The following is a 15,292-nucleotide window of genomic DNA, read 5'->3' on the forward strand; positions in this document are numbered from 1 at the left end:
CGCATGTCAACATCCGAAATACTACTTCTTATGAACTTCAACAATTACAGTCTGTTGCCTTCTCATTAAGAAGTCTGGACTTAGGTTTTAATTTTTGCTTCTCTATACGTCTCCGCAGTTGAAATCAGTAGATCAATCAGAACTATTGTCTGTACTTGGTAGAACGATATTTTTAAAAATTATGATTCATTAAAATACGGATTCAAAAAGACTATCAAAAAATAGTTTTGCTCAATGAAAGGTTTAAAGTTGAATAAATATTATTATCATCGAAGTTTCACATGAAGAGGATGGATGTCTTATTTAAATTTAGCATCAACACTGTTATTTTTATTCGAGAAGGATTAATTGAAAACATGCAAAAGGATATATCTAAGTGTATATGCATAGAGATATAGGGTATTAATAAATTGTTTTATGCATAGACTATACCTCGTATAAATAATACGTGCATAAATTATATGTCATAATACAAGTGTATGTTACAATAAAGTTTGTACATATTTACTAGATATTTTATTAACGTTAAACATTCTAAAAGCATACGGCTATTTATTTATTTTTTCACATTTATCTTGTAATCTTTTCCCGGGTTTTTGTATTCTTCAAAAGTTTGAAACGACGTTTCTTTTGTGTTTTGAGTAAGTAACTTTGTATCTTCCAACTTATCACTTAAATATTTTGCTTTTATTTTTTCAGCATTTTCTTTTTTAATTAATTGCATTTCATAGTTTCTTTCTATTTCTTCTTTTGTCGGAGGATGTTTCCTACGATGTCTTAACCATGCTTCCCATTCTGCAGGTAATTGTTGTTCAAAATCAGTTTTATTTGTTGGCTCAAAATATCGGGCTGAATACTTTCTTGAGACATTTTCTGAAGGTGGTATTTCATAATATTTTGTACCATAATAATCTTCACCCATTAACTTAGGTCTTCTGAATATATTTGGTTTTAATGAGTTAATAAAACTTGTAAATATCATTTTAAATAGACTTCGTTCCTTTCCAGGCATATCCACTTCTGTATTAAAACAAATTCAGATCAAAATTAGTAAAAAGTAGTTAGTCAAAAAAGGTAGAGTCTGCACTCTAAATTTGTACTTATTTACTTAAATAAATGTAATTTTGATTAAGCGTGTATTTATACTAAAATCTTTCGATATATGAAAATTATTTTTATCTAAAAAAAATTAAGTATAATTAAAACTTACCGTTCACAGTGTATGTTCCAATGTATGCTCAGATGTGGCACAAATGTATATTTATTCAAATATATTAACAAAAATAGGTTATACGCTTTTGTGTAGCAGGTTGTGTAACATTTATAATAGCAGTTACATTATAACCTAACCTAAGTAATATTATAACTCCTATTGGAAAGATTAAGAGGAGCAAAATGGTTATTTGTGCACGTTATATTGGTGGTCCTGGAATTCCTATTCAATTCCTATTCGCTATATTCAAGGTATCCACTATTGATATAATATTAATTTCAAAAGAAAGTTTCTTTTCGAAAACAATCTAAAATTTCTTACTTTCTTGTTTTATGTTTAATGTTTATATTTGACTTGCTTGATATTTGTTTTAATGACATTTTATTACGGTGTGTAGAGTAATATATTCATGGAAGATAAGTTCTATTATTTTTCACATGCATACAATTTTGTTATAATTTCACTTTCCTATGTTACAATGATTTTTATTAAATTGGAAATATTAATATATCCCAGCTAAACGTGACATAAGTAAAAACTGTTATCTATAGAAAAAATTAAATTTTGATATGCTGTAAATAAAGTATTACGTTATTGTTACAGAATGATTCAGAATAATGTTAGATTCATGAAATTCCTGTTGCATTGCAAAACATAACATTGCTTCACAATAGCACTTAATAAGATTATATTATTTAGAAGGCTTCCGTAACTGCAAGGATACATCGTGAAATCAATTCTATAATTTAATATAATATGTGCTTAATTTTTATATGTGTAAACCGATTCCAGTATACGTATGAGATCACTATAATATAAAAATGTTATAATTATAAAAAGAAACCAAATGTTTGCATTGAAATTTTATAAAATATAAATTGTCGGTATATATATTACATATATGTATATATAAGTAAATCATAAATTTTGTCAATCATTGGGTAATTATAGTTAATTCTTGAATGACAATTAATAATTTTAACACTCATTGTCATTAGGGATGTTTCGCGAAAAACGTCGACTTTTTTAAAATACGTGTAGTTTTGGAAAAAATGCATTTAAGATGTATTTGTAAGTTAGAGAACCTCTTGCAGAATACAGGCACACTTGCCGATTGATTACGTCACTTCCAGGCGTGGTACAGTACAATGTGTGATGTGCGTGTGTTACTGAAAATGGCCGTGTACGTACGGGTCCGTATAGTTTGCTGATTTCACGATAGTTTCCACATTCTTTCTAATATTGAAGTTTGAACAGTGGATTTTTCGACGGTACATGTAGTTTGTGAGATCGTGTAATACGAAGATTTTAGTGGGTTGTCGATGGTTATAAACCGAGACGAAGTGTGCCCATTTCGTCAACGGTGGATCATTAAAAGAGAAGGTGAGCAGAGGATGTCTACAGATTTTTTTTCAAAAATCGTATTTTTGAAGGGGGAAAAATCATAGATACTCTTTGTTTTATTGCTGATTCAGGGATGTACTTGTGTCACTGCTTTGTATCAGTAAGATTAAAACATTCTTTTACGATTTATCAGACTTTCAGTTAAAAGAAATACGTCGGCTTGCCAGATTACAAACAGCATAGATGATTTTACAGAAAATTATATCATTCACGTTCGAAATGTGTAGATGCGTTGCCTTCTATTATAGTTCTCAGTTTAAATATTAGACGTCTTTTATTTGATTTGATTTTGGCAAACTTCATCTTCGTTGCATATTTTCAACACGTACAAGGCGGGGAAAGTGTATTTACAAAACGATGGCGGACAGACACGGCTGTAGATTACTTGTCAAAATTGTGTCAACCTCGTGACCGCCAATTTTGACACTTTGAACAGCTTTCTGTTCTCACGGTGTTTTTGGCATAAAAAGTTTCTCGATGCTGTTTCACTGTCGATATTATATTCTTTATTCAGGACATAAATAAAATTTTCTATAAATTGTTAGGCCTCTTTTAGAGGCAAACAGACAATTATTCATACAAATATATAAATAATACGCGTCTAATAAACGTATATCACGTTTAGAAATATCACATTTGTTATACTTATCTTTATGATATCTAATGTTGTTATTATAAGTGGTTTATCTGTGCTCTTGACATAATCTATTAAATGGTTAATGTTAAATTATTAAATTATTATCATCATGGTAATTATAATATGTATATATGTATAAATTATATTTCTGAATCCTTAATGTTTTTTTAATTGTATTCTCTCCTTCTAAAAATATGCAAAATTATATGTGTGTGTGTGCGTGTGTGTGTGTGTGTCAGTAATTCTTACATTTAATCTTAGTTTCTATATGCTTAATCTAAAAAGCAATAAGCATTATCAGTTTAATATTCTCTCTCTCTCTCTTTCTCAGCGCGTGTAGAGAAAGAGAGAGAGAGAGAGAGATTAGAAGAGATGTTATAATTATATCATTGTAATTTTTATTAACCTTTTCTTTATTTCAGCTTTGTATACATTAAAAGTGAAAGTGGAAAAATATTAATAATGGGTTTCAGCCTTTGTATATGCATTATTACCTATTCAAACAATATACCTATTAATTAGTAACTACCGACTATAAGTTATCAAGATGTGGGAGAGATTTGGTACAATCCCCTGGTGTGAAATGGGGATTTGAACAAAATCTTTCTTTATGAAACATTTTCTATCATTGTAGAAAATATGTTAAAATGATGGAAAACATGCAAGATTATATCTAAGAGGAAAGATGATTTTATGCATCTTATAATCATTTCATGTAACAATGAAATATTTGAGCACTGCATAAGATTAGTGTTTAAATGCAGTATTAAGATACATATTTGTTGCTAATGGTAAACATTATCAAGTCTTATGACATAATGTAATAGAAGTATAGCTTTGATATATGCAATTATAGTAATTAAGTATTGCCAAAATGTCATTCTTATCGAATCTAAAGAAAGCATTCCACTTTGGTGGAAATGATGCTAAGAAAAAGAAATTATATAATAATATTAAAATGGATTGTAACCCAGAAGAATTCTGGGAAATGATAGGTGAATTGGGAGATGGAGCATTTGGTAAAGTTTATAAGGTAATATTTTATGCAAATTCTGCATTTTTCCAAATGTAATTGTATACTTTATTCAACCAGTATTGTACTTTTCAGGCACAGCATAGACAAACTCATCAGCTTGCTGCTGCAAAAATGTGTGCATTAGAGGGAGAGGATGATCTCAGTGATTTTATGATTGAAATAGATATTTTATCAGAGTGCAAACATCCAAATGTTGTTGAATTACACGAAGCATATTTTATTGAGAGCAAGTTATGGGTATGTTTTACAATTATAAGTACATTTATAAATTTATCATTTATATATTATAATTAACATTTGTGTCATTTTATTAATTAATTTACAGATGTTAATAGAATATTGCGACGGTGGTGCTGTTGATTCCATAATGGTTGAGTTAGCGAAAGCTTTAACAGAACCACAAATAGCTTATATATGTCAACATATGACCAAAGGTCTTGCATTTTTACACAAATCTAAAGTGATTCACAGGGATTTAAAGGCAGGAAATGTTTTGTTAACAATGGCTGGGGGAGTGAAAATAGGTAATCTTTATCCTTAAATTCTAAGATGTACAATTATGTAGTATTTTGTATGTAAAGAGGAATTAATAAATTTCTAAATTCACAGCTGATTTTGGGGTGTCTGCAAAAAATAAACACACTTTACAGAAACATGACACATTTATTGGAACACCATATTGGATGGCTCCAGAAGTAGTGTTATGTGAAACATTTAGGGATAATCCTTATGATTTTAAAGTAACCAATATATCCTTAAATTATGAACCTTTTCATGGTAATTAGTATTGTTTTATATTAATATGCATTTTTTCATATACAGGTGGACATTTGGTCGCTTGGCATTACTTTAATAGAATTTGCGCAAATGGAGCCGCCAAACCACGAAATGTCCCCAATGCGCGTGCTTCTTAAAATCCAAAAGAGCGATCCACCGAAACTTGATCAACCTGGGAAATGGAGTAAAGATTTCAACGATTTTATTGCAAAAGCTCTTATAAAGGATCCAACATCGCGACCGACAGCTGACGAATTGTTGAAACATTCATTCATAAATCGTAACTTGGATTCAAAACCGATCCGAGATTTGTTACTGGAGTATAAAGCCGATGTCGTTGAAGAGGAATTGGTGGATGAAGAAACAGAGGTAATTTTTAATTTTTTCCTATTAACTGTTTCAAATTTTTCTTTTACACCTAACAACAATAAGAAGAAGCGTGGATACAAAAGTCAAATAAATGTAATTTTTCTGTGCGTAAAAATTTCGAAGTGTCACACACGAGGAGCATTTTTATTGTAATAGCACACAGCGATTTTTTAATTCATAGCAATGTACAAAGCTTTATAAACAGAATTAACATGTATATACGTTGTTACACGCTTTCGTTTTGATAGAAGGCCAAAAAGGCGAAAAAACACAGAGAACAATATCAACGGATTGGTAAGCTGCTTTTGAATAAAACACATCAATTGTACAAATTTGCTAGTCGTTTTTACGCAATCGGAAAATGAAGAATATACGTTTGTATTCAGGAAATTCATCATGCTCATGATGAAGTATTTTTGTATGTGTTCTTGTAAATTTTTAATAAATTACATCTCATTTTCATAAGACACACAACCACACTGTTATATTTATGCATGGTAAATATGCGCGTAAGATTTTAAGAAATCTCGTGCATGTGTCATACATGATGATTACATTATGCTTCTTTCTTTTAATTTGCACAATTAATTTAGGTATATACCTGAATTATTATTATATTTATCATTTGTTGTGTATAATCATTTAAACTGATAATTTTATAAGATTTCCCGAAATTTTTTCCTCGTTTATTCCCTTTTAATATACAATCTAATGATATCCTAATAAATATGTTATTGTAATTTGGATAATTTGGCTGTGCATGCGGCTCTCCTGGGCCTCGCCAGCCCCATCATCCCTGCGTTTGTCAGGTCAGTGGCTTATGCGATAAGTGCTGTCTAGTTTGATTTTAATGTATTTCGTTACACGTTATTACAAATTTTTTGCTAACTTTGTTCCGTTTTGTACAACTGTAATGCATAAGCTATTTTCGATGCACTTTATGTACAAACAATTAAACAGAATATTTCTCGTTGTATTAAGTTGTATCGAGTTGCACCAGTAGTGCTTATAAATACATTTCGATAATCGATCTGTAATCTCATCCTACTATTTCATATTCATATAGACTAATGTTTCGTTTATTTTATATTATCCAAATAGTTTTCAAACTTTGTACATTTCATAATAGTTAGAAGTTGCATTTATTATTAATCCGTGTATTATAAGACGTAAATGTGTAAATTATATTTTTTCTATTTACACATTGTACATATAGCTAACACAACAAATAAAAATTTCAGGAGCAACGCACGTCTCAGCTTCCTCTGGAGCTGGATCAACTCGGAGATGACTCTGCGTCTATGCGCAGTGACGCTGATGTTAAGAGTAAATATATCTTTTACGTTTATGACACAAGAATTAGATATCAGTGAAGATTACGATAAATTAATCGTGCTGGTTTTTCGTTAGTTTCTGAAAAGGAAAATCTTGTCGCATCGCCCGTGTCTACGAAAAAAGAAGAAAGCCATAAACGAGAGATTAATAGAGATGGCGAAAAGGAGGACAGGAATAAGAAATTACGTAAAGCAGAATCTAAAGACAACATACCAGTTTCTGTTGAGAAAAAACAAGTACTTCACTTCTTTACTGTTTAATCGATCGTTGATATTTTTGTATAGACGGCGGCGATAATATCGTAACTTGAATTTTAGGCACCTAAACCTCCTAGTACAAATGAAACGAACGAACGTAGGGTATCTCGAGAAAAGGGTCCGGCGCCGCTGCCACCGCTTATACGTCAAAACAGCAAAAACGAGGACAAGGAAAACAATTTGAAGATTGCTAATAAACAAAGTGACGTAGAGGAGGTGTTAGAAGGATGCAAGATGTTCGATAAACAGCAGCGAGATAAAAACGAATCGCTGCAGTCGAGTGAAGAAATGGTAGATAGGGAAGGAACAATAAATATAGACACGTTGTGCGAGAAGTCACACGTATTAGACAGTTTAGAGAAAATTGCGTCGGAAAGTAACGAAAGAGAGAAGAGTAAATTAGACGATACGAACAGAGGTGAGATCAGGCAGAAGTCGGTAGATAGTAAAGGAAATTCATCGTTGAGAACGCAGTTAACTTTAGAGGAGAAGAGGAAATCTGCACCAGTTAAATCAGAATTAACCGAGGACTGGATGAAGCCAGTATTCAACAAGCAATCGTCTTTAGAAGAAAAGAACAGGTACATAGATATCCGTACTTTCACTTGTTAACAATTATTTAACGAAGATGTTACTAACAGGAAGAATATTTGATTGCAGACTCGAAAAGAAGACATCGGTGGATGTACAGGTGAAGAGACAATCTTCGATAGAAGAAAATTATAAGAGTTTAGAAGAGAAACGAAAATCTGTGGAGGACAAGCTAAATGCGGTTTTAGAAAAACGATTTTCTATGGATACCGAAATGCGTATGAGCGTTTCATCCATGGAGACATTATCTCACCGAGAAGTTTCGAATGCGATTACATCTGAGAAAAATATCGTTAAGGCTTGTTCTACCGAAAACGTTAAAACGGATTATGGAACGTGTAAACCAGAATCTGTGGTTAAAAGTCACAGCGAAGGATCTTCCAGGTATGTTTCGTTGGAAAATTTTTCGGATGAATTTGAGGGAAAACGGGAGCAGAAGAAGAAGAAGTGGTCAAGTAAAGAACAGAATTACGAGAATAGTGCGAACAACGGCGACAATGGAAACAGTGAAAAGAAAGGTTCTTCCGTGAACGTATCGGTGATCACATCAACTCCCATTAGAAGTAGAAGTACTTCGAGAAGAGGCAGCGGTGACAATGTGGTTGTCATTACCGGTAAGCGTACAAAATAAAATTCATTACTCATTATAGGGGGGATAATTTTGCATGGCGGGGTGAATAAACGTGGTTTGAACTTGTAGGTAAATCCGACCAAGAAATACGTCCAAACACGTCAACCGTCCGGATCACAGCAGATAGTCCAGATTTATCTAATAGTCTCGCGAGTAACGTAAGCCAAGTGACAGTGGTGACAACGCATCCTCCGGTACTTGTCGACGCTGTGTCACCGACAGTGCCTCCTCTTTCCTGTCGTCCATCCCCTACGTCGGAAGTTGTTATCGTCGCAAACGAGTTGAATAAAACTCAGGTGAACGAAAATTCGACCGACGACGATGGATTCCCTAGTTTAGACAGTTTGGAGTACACGCCTCAGGAGCAACCCATCATTTTTACCGACGTTTCAAAGAGAGTTGGCAAGAAGTTAGACGAATCCGAGGTTCTGATCGTGAGTCCGATCGTAGACGAATTACAAGATACTAGTCACGTTTCCGTGGTTACCGTCGGTGACGACAAGGAACAAGTGAAAGATTCCTCGGTACTTAATAAACACGACACCGTACGAACGTCTTCCTCTCACAGCGAAGCAAGTCTGATTGAAAGGTCAAGCACAAAGAGTGACAGCGGGGATGAAATTACTAAAATGATGGTCGCTGGAACGACCGTGGAATCGGTGGATATCGACGGGGGGATGGAGAGAAACTCGAAAAAGATGAACGGTCTGATAAAGAACGACAAGTCGACGAACGTCGTCGGTCGTATGGACGATAAAGTAATAAAAACGATGAAACAAAAGGAAACGAACAAGGGATACAAGGAGAAGAGAGTGTCTCCGGATAGTTTCGAAGGGTCTAGATCTCAAAGCGAATCTGGATCGACGAGGTCGCATACGCCTAGCAAGAGTATAGATCGGTCCGACGCCGAATCCATTTCCACGACGATCAGCCAGGATAGCAGGGAATCAAGCAAAGAGAATCATTTGAGTCAAGGCCAGTCTACGGAAGTGGAGGAGGAAGTAGTGCTGCGACGGAAGCCCGATTATAATCGCGATATACAGCGGCCGACTAAGACGAAAGAGGATATTCAGATGATGAACTTGAAAAAAAAGACGAGGAAACGGACGAGAAAATTCGAGATCGACGGAGTTGTAGTTACCACGACGACGTCGAAGGTGATCTACGGTGACGACGAGAACGGAAAGGTCTACGACGACCAGATCTTCAGGAAGCAAGAGCTGAGGGAATTGAAGATGCTACAGAAAATGGAACAGAAACAATTTCAAGATTTAACGCTGAAGGCACAGTTCAACAAGGATCAACAAGAAAAGCGTTTCGAACAAGAGAGGCAGCATCTGGAACGTAACGCGGAAACCGATTTGGAGACACTTGCCCGGCAACAGAGGCAACAGATCGAGCGTGCGGAAGCGCAGCAAGAGGCTGATCTTAGGCTTGCTTCGAAGAAAATTCGTGGCGAACAGGAAAGGGAATTGAAACAGTTCCGCGATGGATTGAAGCAGGAATTGAGATTGCTGAAACAAGAGGTGGACCTGATGCCGAAGGACAAAAGGAAGAGCACGTTTAAAATACGCAAGGAGAAATTGGAGGCTGAACACGAGGAAAGGGAGAAACACTTTTTAGATAAACTGAACGAAAGCCACGAATTATCGCTGAGAAGATTGTCCGATAGTCATCGGGAGAAAATAGCCCTAATGGAAAGGCAATTCTTACAGCAAAAGCAACAATTAATGAGGGCCCGAGAAGCGGCGATTTGGGAGCAAGAGGAACGGCATATCCACGAGAAGCAGCAACTGTTGAAGAAACAGCTGAAGGATATTTTCTTTTTGCAAAGACATCAAATGTTGATTAGACACGAAAAGGAATTGGAACAGATGAAGAGGATGAATCAACGGAAGGAGGAGGAGCTGATGAAACGGCAAACGGTCGAACGTAGAAATTTGCCGAAGAGGATTCGCAACGAGATGAAGGCACGCGAAATGATGTTCAGGGAATCTATGAGGATTTCCATGTCGTCGGTTATCGTACCGGATCCCGATGCTGAAAGGGAGAAATTGAAAAAGTTCCAAGAGAACGAGAAAAAACGGTACAGGGCTGAACAACAGAGATTCGAATTGAAGCATTCGCGACAGTTGGAGGAGGTAAGGGCGCAAAGCGACGCCACTATCAAGGAATTGGAACAGTTGCAGAACGAAAAGAGGAAGATGCTGATGGAGCACGAAACGTTGAAGCTAAAAGAGTTAGAAGAGGCGTACACTAAAGAGCTTCGTGAATGGAAAGCTCAACTGAAGCCTCGAAAGCAGGTAAATCAATATCGTTGTTTCTTTTCTTTTTCTACTTCTCTGTAGTAGTATTATTCACATTTCGCTCGCGTAGTCTTTCTTTTCACTTGATACCGCGATTTTTATATTCTTTCGCCGTTCAGTAATTTTTTACCCTTCGTACAATATTTATCTTTGCTTGACGATTACGCGCGCAGCATATAGTCACAGGCTTCCGTTTCCTTTCGTTACACACGATGACCGATCACACCGGGAGCGGGAAGAGATACGAATCTATTCTGATACGATTCTTATTTAAACTCAACAGTCATACTGAAATAAGCCTCTTAATGTACTTGTTATAGAAGTTAGAAGCTGAACTGACGACTGATATGGAAGCGTTGGAAGCTCATTACCGAGACTATTTGCCCTCGGGTCTTAGTGGTCTCTCTTCTCCCCCTTTAGACTATTCTCTCTTTAATTTCGAATCCTGGAAGAAGTCCCCACGTTTACCTCGTTCTACTCCAACATCACCCTCTCCGTTTACCATTCCAAGGGTGACGCTAAGAGTTGGTGGCTTGGACGCCGCTTCCGTGAATGGCATGCTTTCACGAAGTCACTCCAAACCAGACTTAGTGCCATCTCCTTCGTCTCGTAGACAGTGAACTCGTACGAAAGTCCTATGTTTCTCACCCCTTCCAATTATTTTCTTCCTTCGGGGAAACTTGGAAATCAAAATCTTTTGCATTTTTTTTCTCTTTCTTTTTTCTTTCTTCTTTCCCTCATTTCCAAGTTTCTCCCGTTAAATTGTGTCTTATGCATTCACATGTGTAACATGCCCGCTTTACTCACCGTTGCTTTAATCATTTAGCAATGTTTATCGTATATGTATACAAATGTACATGTATATACACTCACACACAGATATACACACGTACGTTTAATATATTTTTGCATAACCAAGTTCAAAGGTAGAATATATATTTTGGCTTACATGGAATAACATTTGAATAAGTAATAATATATCGTAAACGAACGATTAATTTCAAACGCAAGTTTGCTTGTAATTTTTGGGTAACGAAAAGACCAACGAATGTAAAAACTTCGTACCCGATAGGAGCTTGTTACTGTTAGCTGTTATTAGGGAAAGTGTATAGTTTCGTAAGCATTGAATATTACATTGTGCACTGTTAAGTTACGGTGATGTTTATTGTCCACGCACAAGGGTATTCGCATTCAATTCTCATCTTTTTGTTTTTTCTTTTCTCTTCTCTCCCTGTACGGATAGTACTTTATGCTTAATCGGACATATATCGTTCGTTGTATTATCGATAACATATGTAAGTGAACGTCCGCGTTTTCGTATAGCAGCTTTACAATGGTTAAATAAAAGTTTATAATAGGGGTGAATCGGTGATAATTGTGGGCTATATGTTGTGTACTCATCAGACGTAGCGAATTGTACGGTAAATGCTTGCACACATTCGGGGGATCTCATATACATAAGTGTTTCCCAATGTGTACGTTTAGATTACATTATATTCCCTTTCGTTAAAAACCCAATAGAACAGACAATATGTCGGGAAAGAGATTCCACGACTGGATATCAGAACGATCTACTAGGTAATGGAACAAGGTCAGTTAAAAAAAAAGTCCGTTGATGCGAGTATAGAGTAAATAGAGTAAAAAAAGAAAAAAAATAATTAAGAATAAATCAACACAGAATTAAATCTCTTTAATTCTTTGAGTAGTAGGAGTGTCAACGTTTCTAACGGTTAATTCACAGCTTACGGATTGCGATGTGCGTTTATTCTATTGTAAAATTTGTATTTCTCCTTTACAGAAACTGGAAGAACAATTCGCGTTGCAATTAGAGGAACAAGAGGCTATTTACGGGCCAAGCGCTATACCATTGTGCTTACCTGTAGATCTTCCCGATTTAACGCATCATACGGCTGGTTCAACACGTAGTTCGCTTTCTTCAGTGAGCGAGGGTTAACGTTTAATTTATCCGTTATCGAATCTTGATCTGGATCTTCCAAAATGATTTCCCCTCCCCGTAAGAATAAGCGAGAGTCGAGTATAAAACAGCTGGAGGTGCTTAGGTAATTCGAAAATTGTCGAGCTTGTAGCTGTTTGCACAGTAATCGTTCGGACCTTGGAACTAACGCCAGCGAATAATGAGCTTTACTTGTAAAAGAATACGATTGAAGGCGCACAGGGCGTGATTACTCTGACGATCGATTGTACACGTATGTAATTTTTTCTATAAATTAATAGAATTCCAACGATGGATGGATAAATTAGGTCTGCGAGTATCGTTTTACGCAGCGATCTATGCGATGGCCAAACAGCGAAACTACAAGAAAAGTTTCACTATTTTTAAAGAGGAATAAGAAGAAGAAGAAGAAGAACAAGAAGAAGAAGAAGAAAAAGAAGAAGAAGAGGAAGAGGAAAAAGGAAAAGAAGAAGGAGGAAGAGGAAGAAAGAAAAGAAAGTCAGTTTTCTTATCCAAGTTATATTTTCTCTATGTCAAATACGAATTGTTACGTGGAAAAATGTAACGAATTTCTTACGGCGATATTGTCGAAAATATACCGCCTGGTACAATCTACGTAGAATCCGCCCGATGATCGTTCCGCCTGAGAACTTGGAAGGAGTTCTCGGGGCTTGTCGTGTAACGCGGCTAATCGTCGTGTACGTTAGCCTACGATAAATCAATTTTTTCTATACCTTATACACGCATGTAATATCGAAGCTAGAAGTCGAATCTATCGTCAATTCTATCGAGGATACATGTGACTGGTGTCTAGCGTGTTCGTTGAATGCCTAGAGATTTTATACGTACGTAATGCACACGTGGAAAAAGTATATTTTCGATCGTGCGAGTATACAATATATACATATACACTATAGTACTCTACCATGCTTGTTGTCCTCTCGTGGTGGATGCTGTGGCATAGGAAGAATCTGCGAGTATTTCGTCGGTTTTCTTTGCACTTGATCGGCGAATCGAACGTCGTCGTATAGGTCGTAATTACTGCGCGTGTTCTATATGGACACATGCAGTTCAGATGCAAAAAAAAAAAAAAAAAAAACGCTAAAAATTTTCACCGATAGATTGTCTTTTTTTTCTCTCTTTTTTTTTTTATCGAGATACGAATATATTTTTAGTAAATAAACGTTCAACACTACGAATCAAAGGTTCACGCCAAATATACATATATACAAGGTATGATTGCTTATTGCGCGCGCTATATAGTCCGGCGGCATTGTAGAGAATCTCTTTTTAAAGCGCATTCGAAACGAGCATGTGTGACTAACGCGCGTCCTAGATGTAAAGAGGCATATATTTGTATAAAATATTTCCTTTCGTTTCTCCCCTTCTATTCTCTTCAGTTTTTTTGATTGTACAGTGCATGATATGAACTTTTGTAATTTTGTCTGTTCACACGTTGTTAATCTATCGGGTAGCGTGGTTAGTACGATTGTCGAATAAGGAACTTTGTATATAGAGAATCAGGACGAATTGTTTGATATATTTTGAATAGTCTGCATCATTGTACGAGAAGAATATTTACGACAAATACGTGAAAGCGATTCACTTGCCCCCCCCCTCCCCCAGTTTCTTGCGAGTCACCACGTCAGATTTCCCGACGTTACGTCTAACTCGAGGGAAATTTGACTCTGTATCTTTTCTTCAACTTTCGCTCGAGTTCTTTTTTTTCGTCTGAGATATGCGTAAGTAACGTTAAGATGTTCGTTTGATGAAAAAGAAAAGAGGACGTTTGCCAAAGCACATGTACATACATACATATTATATTCTTGAAACGTTAGGAGAGTTTGGGAATATAACGGAAATGTACGAGGCACGATACGATTAAAAAAAGAAGAAAAAGAAAAAAAAAATTCCCTAATACTGCTGTTTATCGAATTCTGTCGAGGGTTTACACCGTTTTTCTATTCGTTGACAGAACAGAGATATCTCCATGTATCGCGATGATTCTTTTTAGGAATTCTTAGGGATGACCATTCGCGTGAGAAAAATTCGGGAAATAGTTCCCTCTGATATATTCATTCGTCTTATTTATAAATGAACAGAGATCGATAAATATGTATGTAGGTCGAGTTTCCGGCAGCGGCGATGGGAATTCGAGAGCGTTTAAATTACGAAGAATTTTACGTAGGTTTATAACGAATTGAGTAATTTTTTTAGATGTTAAGCACGTGTGCATTGTACGCACGAATTACTGCAAATGACGAACAAATGGAGGAAAAAGAAAGAAAGAAAGAAAGAAAGAAAGAAATTATCGCAATAGCCTTAATTGCAGTTTTGGTTAGTCGATCGCGTGCGTTGTATATTCGATCGAAGATATTTATACTACGACGATTAGAGCGTGGAGTGATGTAATGTAAAGAAGAAACTTGTCGGCGAATCGAATGAATTATATCGATTCGCACGAGTAGTCAACGTTAGCATTGTTCTTTTTATCTCTTTGTCTCTTATTTTGTCGAGTATTTCTTCGGACGCGTTCTTAATTATTGTACGTACAGTATTTAAGCATACGAAACTGTTTGTTATAATATTTTTTTTCTTCAATTTCTACCCATTACAGGAATTTCGTTTTCGCCTATATGTTTGACACTGAATCGTATCTCGGCGTGTAGGCGCATACTTATATATACATATGTATATGAAAGATTAATAGACTGAAAACGGAGTAAAAGGGAAGAGAGTCGAGAGAGAGAGAGAGAGAGAGAGAGAGAGAGAGAGAGAGAGA

General features: G+C 35.7%; 2 protein-coding genes across 2 annotated transcripts; one reads left to right on the forward strand and one right to left on the reverse strand.

Annotated features, from left to right (window-relative positions):
- Window positions 1-556: 556 nt before the first annotated feature.
- On the reverse strand, window positions 557-1,303 carry LOC108577875 (mimitin, mitochondrial). The gene is made up of 2 exons (XM_017941093.1): window positions 1,211-1,303; window positions 557-1,020 (listed from the first exon to the last, which is right to left on the reverse strand). Exon 2 carries the CDS (start codon window positions 1,010-1,012, stop codon window positions 557-559), a length of 456 nt encoding a protein of 151 aa, XP_017796582.1. The 5' UTR covers window positions 1,013-1,020; window positions 1,211-1,303.
- A 2,788-nt stretch (window positions 1,304-4,091) lies between these two features.
- On the forward strand, window positions 4,092-12,571 carry LOC108577978 (serine/threonine-protein kinase 10). The gene is made up of 11 exons (XM_017941218.1): window positions 4,092-4,287; window positions 4,363-4,527; window positions 4,616-4,814; window positions 4,900-5,030; window positions 5,113-5,436; window positions 6,678-6,762; window positions 6,847-7,007; window positions 7,089-7,609; window positions 7,689-8,233; window positions 8,320-10,553; window positions 12,355-12,571. The coding sequence occupies exons 1-11, from the start codon at window positions 4,129-4,131 to the stop codon at window positions 12,508-12,510; spliced, it is 4,680 nt and encodes a 1,559-aa protein (XP_017796707.1). The 5' UTR covers window positions 4,092-4,128; the 3' UTR covers window positions 12,511-12,571.
- The last annotated feature ends 2,721 nt before the right edge of the window (window positions 12,572-15,292 follow it).

This window comes from Habropoda laboriosa, unplaced genomic scaffold, assembly GCF_001263275.1.
Source record: "Habropoda laboriosa isolate 0110345459 unplaced genomic scaffold, ASM126327v1 scaffold801, whole genome shotgun sequence".
Classification (NCBI taxonomy): domain Eukaryota; kingdom Metazoa; phylum Arthropoda; class Insecta; order Hymenoptera; family Apidae; genus Habropoda; species Habropoda laboriosa.